Source organism: Meleagris gallopavo, chromosome 17, assembly GCF_905368555.1.
Source record: "Meleagris gallopavo chromosome 17, MGAL_WU_HG_1.1, whole genome shotgun sequence".
Taxonomy (NCBI): Eukaryota; Metazoa; Chordata; class Aves; order Galliformes; family Phasianidae; genus Meleagris; species Meleagris gallopavo.
Genome location: NC_139420.1, coordinates 12,494,468 through 12,507,764, shown reverse-complemented (window position 1 = coordinate 12,507,764; position 13,297 = coordinate 12,494,468). Strand labels below are relative to the sequence as shown.

Genomic DNA, 13,297 nt, shown 5'->3' with positions numbered 1-13,297 from the left:
CCCCACTCCAAAACAGCATTGCAGAATACAGCTTTTGTCACCACCACGGCTTTCCTCTACCCTACAAGAACACAGGCTGTAGCAGCACGGACCTACTGTCCTTGTCCCACTGTTCTAACCACCGTCAGGGCAGGAGAGCATCACAGCTCCTAGAGGGGTATATAGGGAAAGGAGCTTCCCCTGCTCCCAGCAAAGCCTTGTGGCTCTGTGCAAGGCAGTTCTTGGTGCATGGCCTGATAACTTTCAAAGGGTTAAAGTGGTTCCATGGAACAGCACAACCCTGACCCAGCAGAACCACTGCCTGCTGCTGAGACAAACACCAACTCCACGGTAAAGCTTCCTCTGACTCAGGAGTTCACATCCTGCGGATGGGTGCTGTCGCCCTCGATCTTGCTGACCGCAAAATGGATGGACGGAGCTGGACAACAATTCTCCCAGATTCCTCCAGTAAGCCAGCAGCACAGCAGGGGGCATGGCCTGGGCCCGCCGCTTGGATTCTTACCCTGGAATCAGCAGATGGCATAAGCTGCACTTTACACAGCTGCAACTCTTTTCTGGGATACACTAAAGGCTTACTGTATCCTTGTATGCACAACTGGGCTGAGGATACGAAGAGAAGAGAGCAGCCAGTACATAGCAGAATGCAGGCTGGGATCCTGAAATCCCTACTCATCGCTCAGGTAGGGCTTGAGGTACTTTTTGCTGGAGGGACTCTGACAAGCTGCATACCTCACATCCCTGCAGCCACAGGGATGCACAGCATCAAGCACATGAGGTACACACCCAGGTGCGGCAAAGGCAGAGCCAGATTTATGTGCTCCCTGCAGGCTGGGAAGGAGCTATAGCATTGTGTATGCAGGGCAGATGGAGGAAGGAGTCAGCCCGAGCTGATACCTCTCACACCAGCTGTCTGCAGTGACTCTCGGTGCTCCTCCCAGCCAGGTGTGCCAAGCAGCAGGAATGCTGCCGCAAGCCTTACAAACAAGAGGGAAAAAAAATATCCAAGGCTGTGTCATCTGTTGGATAGGGGGAGATGTCCATCCTTCGTGCATGCCTACTGCAGAGTGATGGGCCACCCAGCTGTGGCAGGTCAGAGCACTTGAGCTAAAACTCTGGCATATGTCATCTGTCTCACAGACAGCATATCTATAGCAGAAAAACCTGTTATATCATTTCTACTTAGAAGTTCACTTGCTCCCACAAAGAAGTCAAAATTCATCATTACAATCATTACATTCCAACAGCGAGATCCTGCATTAAAACCCTGCTGGCTCCTGAGCAGGGCATTGCCCAGACCTGAAAGAGAATGCTTTCCTACCTGAAGAGCTCCCTGATCTCCCTGACGGTGGCCTGGAACGGGATGTTTCGGACTAGGATCTTGGAAGTCTTCTGCTTCTTGACCGTCTGCTTCTTTCGGGAGGACTTCACAGCAGGCCTGGCAGGTGAACAGACAGGGCAGGTAAGGGGCACTGCAGAGTAACACACCCAGGGCATGTTGTCTGCTTGAATGCCAGCCATCAGAATTAGCCAGCTAGCTCACAACGACATCTTTGCCAGTTTCGTACTGCTGACAATGGATATTTCATTGGCTACATAGAGAAGGAATGAATGCAAGCAATTTAAATCCCAAATTTAAAATCAGAGCTTCTGGCTTGCTGAGTGCAGCCACAACGGAGCTCAGGCAGCAGGCCTGTACTCACATTTGCCTCCAACTTTTCTTCTGACTTCAAATGTTGTCTACTCAGTATAAGGTGATGAACCATTTGCACATATTTAAACAAGAAGTCTATTGCAGGCTAATATTCATTCTTTTTCCTACTGACTTAGAAAACAGTAAACAAAACTAAATTATTTTGCTCAGGTTGTGTTGCATTTGAACAAGATAAAAATTTACCTAATACAAAAAAAACAGCAGCTTAGAGTAAAGCATTCTACATTACAAGCTGGATTTTAAAATCCAGAATGGGTATGAATGCTTTATAGAAAAAAAAAAAAAAGCCACAAAATGCAGAGTGCAGATAGTGAACTGTCAGCCTTCTGGGCCCCAAATACCAGATTTGCAAAGGAATTATGCCATTTAAGAGACACCTCTTCTCACAGCATTTCCAAAGTGTGTACAAGACAGTTTTTAGGGTGCCAGTAACCACCTTCAAACACTAGGTTTATTTTTTTTTAACCTCGTAGATACAGATCATCAAAATCCCGTGGACATGAGTCACAGATTTCAACTGTAAGGCTATAAACCTGAGTCAGTCACCCTCTTTATGTGACATCAGGAAATGTAACTCCACAGAAAGGTCTGCTTCTGAGTCTCCCCACCAAAAGAACTTTAGGCATTTTTTAGAGAAGCCTTTTCCTTAAATATGAAACAAGTATCACGTGCCTGGTTCTCACCTTGGACCCACTTTTGGCACCCCATCAGTGTATGCTGCTCAAGGTTTCACTTGGATGTCAGTCACTTAGTAAGCAAGCACCTTCACATCTGCTTTTTTTTTCCTCTCCTTTTTTCTTTCTTCCTTTCCAAGTACTGACTGAGGTGACTCCACGCAATGTGGAACAAAGGCTGATGTGTCAGACAGCCAAAGCACTACTGGCCACACATCCTTATGAAGCAGAGATACTAGCTTAGAAATGAAGAACCGACCAAGATCTATCACAGACTAAATGTAACCATGCTACAGAAGGAAGACAGCTTTACCTGACAGCTCTCTCAGAGATTTTGACTTCCAGCTTATGGCCATCTACAATGCAGCCCTTAAAGTTAAAATGAAAACAAAAAAGTGTGAGTCACAACAGCATTCAAGCTTCCAGGATACAAGCATAGCATTTCACAGAATCACAGAATGGTCAGGGTTGGAACGGACTTCAAGGATCATGAATCTCCAACCCCCCTGCCACATGCAGGGCCACCAACCTCCCCATTTAATATTAGCCCAGGGCCCCATCCAACCTGGCCTTGAACATCTCTAGGGATGGGGCATCCACAGCCTCTCTGGGCAGCTGTTCCAGCACAATCTTCACATTTCACATCTTTGTTCTTTCCCATATATTCCTTCCTTTCTCCTCACTAAAGTTCTTCCCCATTCATACAAGGCAAGGTTCTGATATGAAGCTGGAGATAGTCTGACCAACTGAGGAATCAGCCAGCACCTTCATGTCTGCCCATTGGCCTCAGCTCTGCCACTAATCTGCCAAAGGCAAGTCACTGCCCTGCCCTGGGCTACTAGTTCTTCTCCTTCTGGACTGCAAACTCTTCAAGGCAGAGAGCACCTTACTGCTTGTTCTGGAATGAGCCAAGGATGACTCACTTGCTGTCAGTAGCCAAGACAGAAGTCCCCTGCTACCCACACATTAAAGCACAGAAAACAAACCGCCTCTTGCCTAATCAGTCCTGAAACAGCACAGGACATGCAAAGGCTTTATGCTGGGAACCTGGAGCCCTGCCGCCCACTCCCTCTGCAAAATCTCCATTGTCCTGCTTACACTTATACCCCAGGATTCTGCTGTTCAACACAATGCAGAATGCCCATCTATCTCAAGACTACATCAGCTGTGGAATGCAAAATCACCACCTGTTGAAGGTGACACCCATGGATTGCAGTCACGGAGCAAACAGCCATTATACACAGAGCAATTCTTCCAGGTCTATCTAGAAAAGGAGTGTTCCTGCTGTCTAGCCTGCATCACCCAGGTAATGTGGACCAAGACACTAGGGTGTTCTAGCAGCAGCAGAAATGACTTATTCCTTTGAAGAGCATCCAAGCCCTATGGCAGTGTGATAGAGAAAATGTGAGGCTATAAGTCCCTGAAGCACTGGCAGAGTCACAGAAGATGAAACTGAACCCCACAACAAATACTAAGCTATACTTATTCTGTGGGGGCTTGGGTCTCTGTAACTGCTGCAAAGTAAACCTTGCAGAATAAACTTGTTGAATTTTAATAATTCCACATTTTCTGCCATCTCTGCATAGGATCAGTGCTAGTAAACATTCTTCTGTTCAAGCTATTTCCCCTTGCACAGAACCATAGCTTGAGCTAGGAGGGAGCTTGAAGTACCTAGTTCCAACTCCTCTGCCATGGTCAGGAACACCTCCCACCAGATCAGGTTCTTGAAGGCCCTATCCAACCTGACCTTGGGCACCCCAGGGATGAGGCATCCGCAGCATCTCTGGGCAATCTGTTCCAGTGACTCAGCACCCTCTGAGTAAAGAATTTCTTCCTAATATATTATCTAGATCCTTTTTCTTTATTTTAAAGCTATTATCTCGTCTTATCACGACATTCCTTGATAAAGTGTCCCCCTCCTGCTTTCTTGTAGGTTTCCTTCAGGTTTCAGTATGAAATACCCTTCTAAGTACTGATAGGAAGAGGGTAGATATCCCTCTTCCTCAACTAGATTTTGAACCTTACAGTTTATCTACACCATTGCCCACTATCTCTGGAAATATACCTGGTCCAGCAACATCTCAGCTTACCTGGAGCTGTCGCAAGGCTTTCTGAGCACCCTCTGGCTTCTTGTACTCCACAAATCCGAAGCCCATGGAAAGCAAAGTGCCTATAAGAAGATAAAGGAAAATTGTTATGATAGCAGGAAACAAGGATACTAAAAAGTAAATATAAAAACAAACCAGAAAAAAGTGCTGTTACATACTAACTACTAACACTGCCACAGCATTACATGGATTCATACCATTAACTGCGGTACCCAACAGGATCCAGGGACAACTGTGAGCACAAAAATTCTCTGAATCTCTGACTGTTAACACTGGGGGGGAGCAAAAACTAATACACCGAAGAAGGGGCCAGCCTGTTCATGCCCTGACTGTCATATTCCTCATTAGTACTCCTTACCAGCTTGCATGGAACAAAATACTGCTCTAGAATGGATGCTCAGTTTGAAGAGCTTGTTTTGATGCTGATATCAGAGATGGCATTGTATGCCAAACTGATTTCTAGCTTTGTGAGATTTCAGCACAGCTTCCATAAATAAAACAATAACTGTATGTCCTATAGAACAACCGCTGTTTGTAGCCAGGGTGACTGATCCTATTATAGATACACAAGCCTCTGCTTACACACAGGACATTTCCCTCATGTACAAAACAAGACCTTCACTGGGGAAATTTGTAAACAGCCCAGACGTAAATGTGACTTTTGCTGTGGGAAAGAAATATGCAGGTTGCAGTCTGGTCCCCAGATGAGGCTTTTCTAATCTGCAACCCATTCAGAAATTGGTTTTGGTTAACACACGGCAAATAGGCACTTAATGACCACTGCTGGGAACCAAGCATTTGAGATCTGTTTAAATGCAAACTGTCATGTGCAAGTAATGGGATGATTTCCCACTACAACAAAACAAAAGCCCAACACTTGAGAGACAGAACATCTGTGAGGCAGGCAAAAAACAGAATATGCTTCTGTGAACCCAGAAAGGCAGTTGCAATTTCCAAGTCCATAAATAAAGCTAGGAGAGGAAAGGAAAAATCCACAAGCAAAAACACATCACCAAATTTCTAACTTCTGAACTTGAGAGGCAGCAGGATACTGAGATCACCCTGCAGCACCAGAAACCAATAGTTCTGGTAGGCAGTATGAGCTCAGACCAGATTCAAATGCTGCTGTCTAGTCATGAGCATGCCAGACACGTCAGCAGCACTGAAGAACTGATTTTATTCTTTTTCTTTCAATGAATCAGAGTTTTTAAGCATCCCATGCAAAAGGATGCCTAGGGAGTTATTCCCCAAGGCAAAATCCCACAGAGCTGTGCAGTCCCTAGCCTAAAATCTGGAAAGATGCAGCCCATCCAGCCATGGTTGCCTTATGCAATCCCTTTCCTGTCCGACCCCGTGGGAGGGAAGCAGAGATCCTGCTGGGATCAGCGCAGGCAGCAAACAACACTCAGCACAGTACTCAGCCAGGCACCCTGGAAGATTGTGGCTGCTGTTGTGGATAAAGTGTTGTGCACACGTTCAATCATTTAAGTGCACTGGTCCCTTTCAATTTGCATCCTGCTCTACGATCCTGAAGGAGTTGGCTTCTCTGTCCTGATCTCAAGAAAAAGGCCACATCTCCACAAATTCCACAATTCAGCTTAACCTTCTAGACTGAACTCCAGTGTGTTTTTGGCTGCTGTTTTCAGCCATTTCAACAGGCATACTTCTAGAAACACTGAAGATTTTGCCAATGCAAAAATAACAAATGCTCATCCAGATGAATGCTAACGCAGTGCCACACCTGAGCCCTCAGCAACCAGCTGCAGGAAGGAATTGAACAGTAACATCTAGAGTACCTGCTTTGTTTTTCTTCTTGGATATTGTGCAGCTCTTCACAGCTCCCACTTTGGAGAACGTCTGCAAGGAATTCAGACACCCTTTGTCAGAGGCTTATAACTCAGTTTGAGTGACAGTGTAGCACTCTTTCAGAGCCAGAGACACACGCTTGCAAGCCTACCTCCCCGCCAGGCACACATGACAAGCAGGCAGTACAGCTGCTTTTTCTCCTACAAGATTATTTCTGCACAAATACACACACAGACTTGTAAATAGATCAACACAGACGTTCCCAGAAATCCTTCACCACTCCTCAGAAACCGCTGAGCTCCGTGGCTGTTGTGGGGAACCACAGCAGATTACAAGCTGTCTGCACCCAGGCCGGGACTCAACTGCAGGTAACTCCTGTGATGCCCCCAAGAAAACAGCGCCTTCCACAGTCGTTAGAGAGGTGCTGCAGGGCAGCATGGGCTGTCCTACAGTGGCACAACATTTGTATGATTCCCCTGTAAAACTGCAACTGGAACGTAGGAAAGAAAAAAGGAAAAAAGAAGTCCCAGTCCTTCTCTGAACATTTACGTTTGTCCCCACAGCCAGCAGGATGAGATCTATACCAGAACCTCCATCCCAAGATGGAGCAGCACAGGTCCAGGATGGACTGACATCCCACCACCATTCTTGGACAGGAAATATGGCACATCACAAGGCTACAGAGAGTGGCAGAGGTGAGAACTTCCAGCTGTTTTTTCCCAGCCTCACTATTAATATTCCACATGGTTTTAGAAATGCTACAATCTCCCCCAAGTGCTTTGCTGAGGTCAAGTAGCACAGACAGCTCCATACTGGCACAAAATTTAAGCACATGTCAGTGAAATAATCATTTATTGCCTTAGCATGCCATGCAGTATTACAGCTGCACAAGTGCTGATCCCAAGGAGAAGAATGGGAAACGAAGAGTCTTAAAAGACTTCCTATTGCCTCCACCTGTCCCAAGGTAGTATTCAAATCCATCAAAACTGTTTCAGATACATTTGTATAACTGAAGCCTAAAACTCAAAAGTGGAGGTTTCCTGCCCCAGTGCTCCCTCATGTACCATTAAGGCCATACCACTGACAATTTAACTCCTTTCAACACCATATCTTTAGCACATCAGAGGTGGAGAACACCTTTCTCCCTGCACTCTGCAACACAGGTGAGCCCTTTCTTCAAGCCCATGCAATGAGTAGGGGCCTTCCAGCAACAAGGGGCCCAGCGTGGTCTCAACCTGTTCCTATCCCATCAGAGCAGCCTGCCTATACTAAGCAAAACCCAGACTCCACTCCTTGCTTATGGCTTACCTCCTTCAGCGTGTCTTCAGTGGTGGTAAAGTTGAGGTTCTTGATGAACAAGGTACACCCTGGAATAGTCTCTTCCTCATCTTCGTCTTCATCTTCTTCCTCATCCTGTGCTGATGTTTCCTCTGAAACCTTTACAGTTGTGTCACCATCTGATACAAAAAGAGAAAACTCAATGCCGTAAAGACACAACAAAGCCAAATCTGGGGTGAGCTTGCCCCCTGCCCCAGCTGACAGTCACTGTTTCAGCAAGATCAGACCACTCCTCTACTGGGTGAACAGAGACTGAGGCAGACTCAGCATGCACATGTGAACAGGTCCCTGTAGAAACAAAATCCTTTGAATGTAGAAACTCTATAAACCTGCTCCTCAGCCCTTAAACACCCCCACATCAATCCTTGCCAGACACCTATTGAACTAGGCAAGGAGCCCTGGACTTGCTTAATTACAATTCTGCAGTGATCTAACACCTCATCTGTTGATAATACATACCTGTTACACTTCCCCATCAGCACACAAAGGCCGTTGTTAGACACACTAGCTGTCATCCACTGGCTTTCCAACTTCTTCCCTTCCTAGACAACTTGTTTTCCATACCAGCTTCAGCCCCTAACAGCACAGCTGATGCTGTGCTCAAGGGGACCAAACTAAGCATCTCCCTCTGGCATTACCACCATCCCCTCGATGATTTTTTTAGGCTTAGTGCTCTCTCATTTGGTATAAGAGAACCTGCATGGAGCCAGGGGTGCTTAGACACTTCCCAGCTCTACCTCCATAGCCTACTTTCCCCATAGGCTCCATCCAGTTGCCCTCCCTACCCCTGGCACCACAGCATTCCCAGTCGGGTGGTCAAACCCTCCTTGCCCCAACCCGCAGGGTGTTTGCCAACACAGTATGGAAAAAACTCATTGCCTTTGAAGATAAGTCGTTTGAAGAACGGGAGGGAAGAGATTTAGTGAGACAGGGCAGGAGAAAAAGGTGCATCCATCTGTGGCTGGCACAATAAGAGGCCATGTGCTGCCGCCCAAAGCCCTTTTGTGAACGAGGCGATGAGTTTATTTCACATCCCTTTCCTCTCCTTTCCTAGATGCAGAGCTCCAGAGGCTGGCAGAAAAGAGCATTATCAGCCCTGAGCAGCCTTCCAGGAGCTCCTGTGCTTAAAGCCCTTTATCTTGAGGTGAGGGTCTCGGTTACAGGGAGATAAAGCAGCCCCCCCAGCTCCCTCGGGCTCCAGCCATCCTCTGTGACCCATGTGCAGAACAGCAGCCCAGAAAGAGGCTTTTCATCAGCTTTTCTCTCCCCTTCCAAAATCTCAGTCCTGAAATAGCTTCTAGAGAAACAAACCTATATAAAGACAACCTTTTCTTTTCTTTCTTTCTTTTTTTTTTTTTTTGAAAGTCTTGAAAGGTTTTAAATATACAGACGAGAATTAATGTTTACAGCCCCCAGGATGGGGAAAATGAGAGTTTCCAGTGGAGGGAAGGCTCTGCCCTTGCAGCAGTGGAAAATCATCCAGACAAAGCACACAGCAGGGACTGACGCAAGAGGAACAGAGAAAGAAGAGAAGAGACCCATAGACTGCCATTGGCAAGTCAGCTGCCAGATCCTCCTGTTGCTGTGGAAGCTCAGGTGCTCTTGCAAAGGAGGGTATCCTTGCAGAGCATGTGATCACATGCACTCAGGGGGTGAGGGCTGGTGTACAGAGTATCTACAGTTCTCAGTTGTTGCTGCCAAGAGCAAAACGGACCAAAAGTTTCCTGCCATTGCCCAGAGCATCAGCTCCAATCCAAATTGGATTGGTGTACGGTGGGCAGTACCACACTTTTCACATCTCATCCAAGAAGCAAGGAGTGAGACAGGACTGAGCCCAGAACTCATGTGGGAACATCGACAACCACACTACACAGTGAGGTGACCCTAAGAACCATGTAGAGAATGTCATGAGGCTGGTTCTGTACCAAAGTACACTAACCTAAGCTATTCTGTAACTAAGGGAACTGCTGAGTCACAGCCTGAACCACTGATTGAGCACCTGGAGAAAAGACTGGGTCAGCCCTGAAAGCACAGGTGAAGGCAATTCAGCTGTGTGACTGGAAGGGGGGGGAGCCTGGCTGCACCTCTCTTAGACCTCATTTAAGGGCTGACTAGGGCTTACTAGACTTCCTTTGTGGAATCTTTTTGCAAGCCTAGATCTTCAGAGGCAGATAAGCACCCTTCTTTTTGTAACACCTCACTGCATTGGTCCTGCTGCCATTGGAAAGGAAAAAGGAAAGTTGGAAATGACCTTAAAGCTCATCCAGTTGCAACTGTCCTGCTTTGGGCTGGTTGTCACCCATCAGATCATGCTGCCCAAGGCCCCAACCTGGTCCTGAATGCCTCCAGGGTACTCACACAACTTCTCTGAGCAACCTGTTCCAGTGCATCAAAAAGTTCAGGAATGTCAGCATTGCTACTCTACATGGAAAGGAGCATGGAAACAAAGACAGATTCCTCTGACACAGTTAAAGCTCTTACCAGGTACCAGCCTTTCTTTTCCCTCCTTCTCCAGAGCTTCTATGTTTTTTTTACGAAGGGCTGGGCTGGAGAAGACACCCATTGGAGCCCATTCCAGATACAATGGCACAGAGTGAAACTGTGGAGAGAATACAGGAGAAATTTGAATAGCAAAAGCTAAGGCCTGAAGAAAAGTCTGCTCTCAGCTCTATTTTCCCCTCAAACACCCTATTATGGAAAAGAGTAGAAAAGCTATGCAGCACCTTTGTTTGGCTAAACCATCTTTCACTGGAGAAGTGAGTCAGTATCCAACCTCATACAGGATAAGTCTATTGAAACCAGAGGACAAGGAACAAGGAAGGCCACAGGTAGGAAAGGGCTCCTCCTAAGGAGAGCTCCAGGCTTCAGTACCAACTCCTCTATAAAAAAAGGCATCAGAAACCCTCTCCCAGGCCAGAGGGTTTTTGGACACTTGTCACAGCTCCAATTCTCCAGCTTTTTTTTTTTTTTTTTTTTTTTTTAATTTTTATTTCTTTGCAAGTTGAGAGTCCTAGTCAGCTACTGCAGCACATGGATGCATTGGGCATCTTCCTAAATGTAAGAATGAGGGAATAACATAGTAACGCTACGGTTTTGAGGGTTTTTATGTTTTTTTTAATGAAAATGGTTTTAAGCTGAAGGAAGGAAGATTTAGGTTGGATGTCAGGGGGAAGTTCTTACTATGAGAATGGTGAGGTGCTGGAACAGCTGCCCAGAGAGGTTGTGGATGTCTCATCCCTAGAGGTGTTCAAGGCCAGATTGGATGGGGCCCTGGGCAGCCTGGTTAAGTGTTACATGGGCAGGTTGGTGGCCCTGCATGTGGCAGGGGGTTGGAAATTCATGATCCTTGAGGTCCATTCCAACCCTGGCCATTCTGTGAACGCTGTTAGCTCACTTCCCTCAAAACCATCTTTATCTCACATTTTAGAATGCACTCTTTCCAGGAGCTTCACAATTAGCCAACATCCTGGCTACACCCACCTTGGAGTAGGCCAGCTTAGTGAATGCTTGCTTGGCCTCGGTCGGCTCCAGAAACTCCACAATGGCTGTGATGCCTCCGGCTGGGAGCAGCACCCGGCCCAGGCTGCCGTGTTTGCCAAAGACAGCCTCCAGCTCTGCTGTGCTTGTGGTGGCTGGGAGGTTCTTCACCAGGATCACAGTTTTACTCCGCTCACCAGCAGCCTGACATGTTCAGTGGGAGAAGAGGAGAAAGAAGACATGGGACTTCAGAAAGCAAAAACCAATCTCTTACTAACTGAAGATCTCATTTTCAACACAATGTGCTCTCTCCTGACATGTCACACCTTTCCAAGATCCAAAATTGACAACAACCTCTTAGCAAAGGCTTTCTGTTTAGAAGATGCATATAACGCTGCTTGGGGTTGTTGTGGCCAAAGTGCAGGACCCGGCACTTGGCCTTGTTGAACCTCAGCCCATTCACCTCAGCCCAGCGATCCAGCTTGTCTGGATCCCTCTGAAGGGCCTCCCTACCCTCAGGCAGATCCACACCACCTCCCAACTTGGTGTCATCTGCAAACTTACTGAGGGTGCACTCAATCCCCTCGTCTAGGTCGTCAGTAAATATATTAAACAAGATGGCCCCAGTACAGACCTCTGGGGGACACCACTCGTAACGGGTCGCCAGCTGGACTTCACTCCATTAACCACTACCTGCTGGGCACAGCCCTCAGCCCGTTCCTTATCCAAAGAAGGGTATAGCTGTCCAGGCCACGGGCAGCCACTTTCCCCAGCAGAAGCCTGTGAGAGATCATGTCAAAGGCTTTGCTGAAGTCTAGGTAAACTACATCAACTACCTTCCCTCACCCAGCCATAGAAGGAGATGAGGTTGGTCAGGCACGACCTGCCCTTCATGAACCCGTGCTGGCTGGGCCTGATCCCCTGGACACCACACACGTGCCGTGCGATCTCACCCAAGATGATTTGCTCCATTACTTTCCCCGGTACCGAGGTCAGGCTAACAGGCCTGTAGTGCTCCGGATCCTCCTTACAGCCCTTTTTGAAGATGGGAGTCACATCAGCAAGCCTCCAATCCTCCGGGACCTCTCCAGTTAACCAGGAGCACTGACAGATGGCCGAGAGGGGCTCGGCAATCACCCCCGCCAGCTCCCTCAGCACCCGAGGGTGCAGCCATCTGGTCCCACGGACTTGTGACAGTCCAGATGGAGGAGAAGCTCTCTCACTGTCTCCACCTGAATCGCCGGGGTATGTTCTGAGTAGGGTCCCGGACTTCCAGATCAGGGCATAAAATGCCCAGCGGATGACTGGTCTGGCTATTAAAGGCAGTTGTAAAGAAGGCATTGGGAACCTCAGCCTTCTCCTTGTCCCCAGTGGTCACATTCCCTGCTGCATCAAGTATAGGATAAGAAATATCCTTGGTTCTTCTTTTGCCATTGATAAATTTATAAAAAGACTTTTTATTCTCTTTTATGCAGTGGCCAACCTGAGTTCAAGTTGGGCTTTTGCCTTCCTGACTTCCTCCCTTCGTACCTTAGCCACTCCCTTGTAATCCCCCCAAGAGGCCTGCCCCTTCTTCCAGAGGACACAGACTCTCTTTTTCTCCCCGAGTCTCATCAATAGTCCCCGGCTCACCCATACCAGCCGTCTTCCCCTACGGCTCGCCTTACGGCACTCAGGGACAGCCTGTTCTTGCACCTGTAAGATTTCCGTCATGAGGAGCATCCAGGCTTCCTGGACCCCTTTACCCTTGAGAAACGACTCTCAAGGGACCTGCACAATGAGCGCCCTGAGCAGATCAAAGTCCACCCTATGGAAGTTCAAGAAAGTACTTTTACTGGTCACTCTTTTGACTTCTCCAAGAATAGAGAATTCTACAATTCCATGGTCGCTCTGCCCAAGACAGTCCCCAACCTTCACTTCTCCTGCCAGTCCTTCTCTGTTAGCGAAAACCAGGTCTAGCAGGGCACCACCCCGGTGGGCTCTCCTACCAGTTGCATAAGGAAGCTATCTTCCACGCAGTCTAGAAACATCCTGGACTGCTTCCTCTGTGCATCCTGCTACAGACACAGGACTTGATCTCTGCTACTAACATTTTGTCACACTATAGCATGTACTTCAACTATCCCAAGACAACTTCATCTTTAAGAGTTCAGAACAACTCAAAACTGTTGTAATAGTTCAAT

General features: G+C 47.4%; 1 protein-coding gene across 3 annotated transcripts in view; it reads right to left on the bottom strand.

The window, feature by feature from the left end:
- The window catches only part of RBM19 (RNA binding motif protein 19), a 49,093-nt gene that overhangs the window by 25,990 nt on the left and 9,806 nt on the right, over positions 1 to 13,297 (bottom strand). For all 3 annotated transcript variants that reach the window (XM_085238351.1, XM_085238352.1, XM_085238353.1), the window contains exons 15-21: positions 11,118 to 11,318; positions 10,119 to 10,236; positions 7,608 to 7,756; positions 6,290 to 6,350; positions 4,476 to 4,555; positions 2,699 to 2,754; positions 1,319 to 1,435 (exon numbers count right to left, since the gene is read on the bottom strand). In XM_085238351.1, the coding sequence (XP_085094477.1) occupies positions 1,319 to 1,435; positions 2,699 to 2,754; positions 4,476 to 4,555; positions 6,290 to 6,350; positions 7,608 to 7,756; positions 10,119 to 10,236; positions 11,118 to 11,318 (782 nt within the window). The remainder of the gene's footprint in view (positions 1 to 1,318; positions 1,436 to 2,698; positions 2,755 to 4,475; positions 4,556 to 6,289; positions 6,351 to 7,607; positions 7,757 to 10,118; positions 10,237 to 11,117; positions 11,319 to 13,297) is intronic.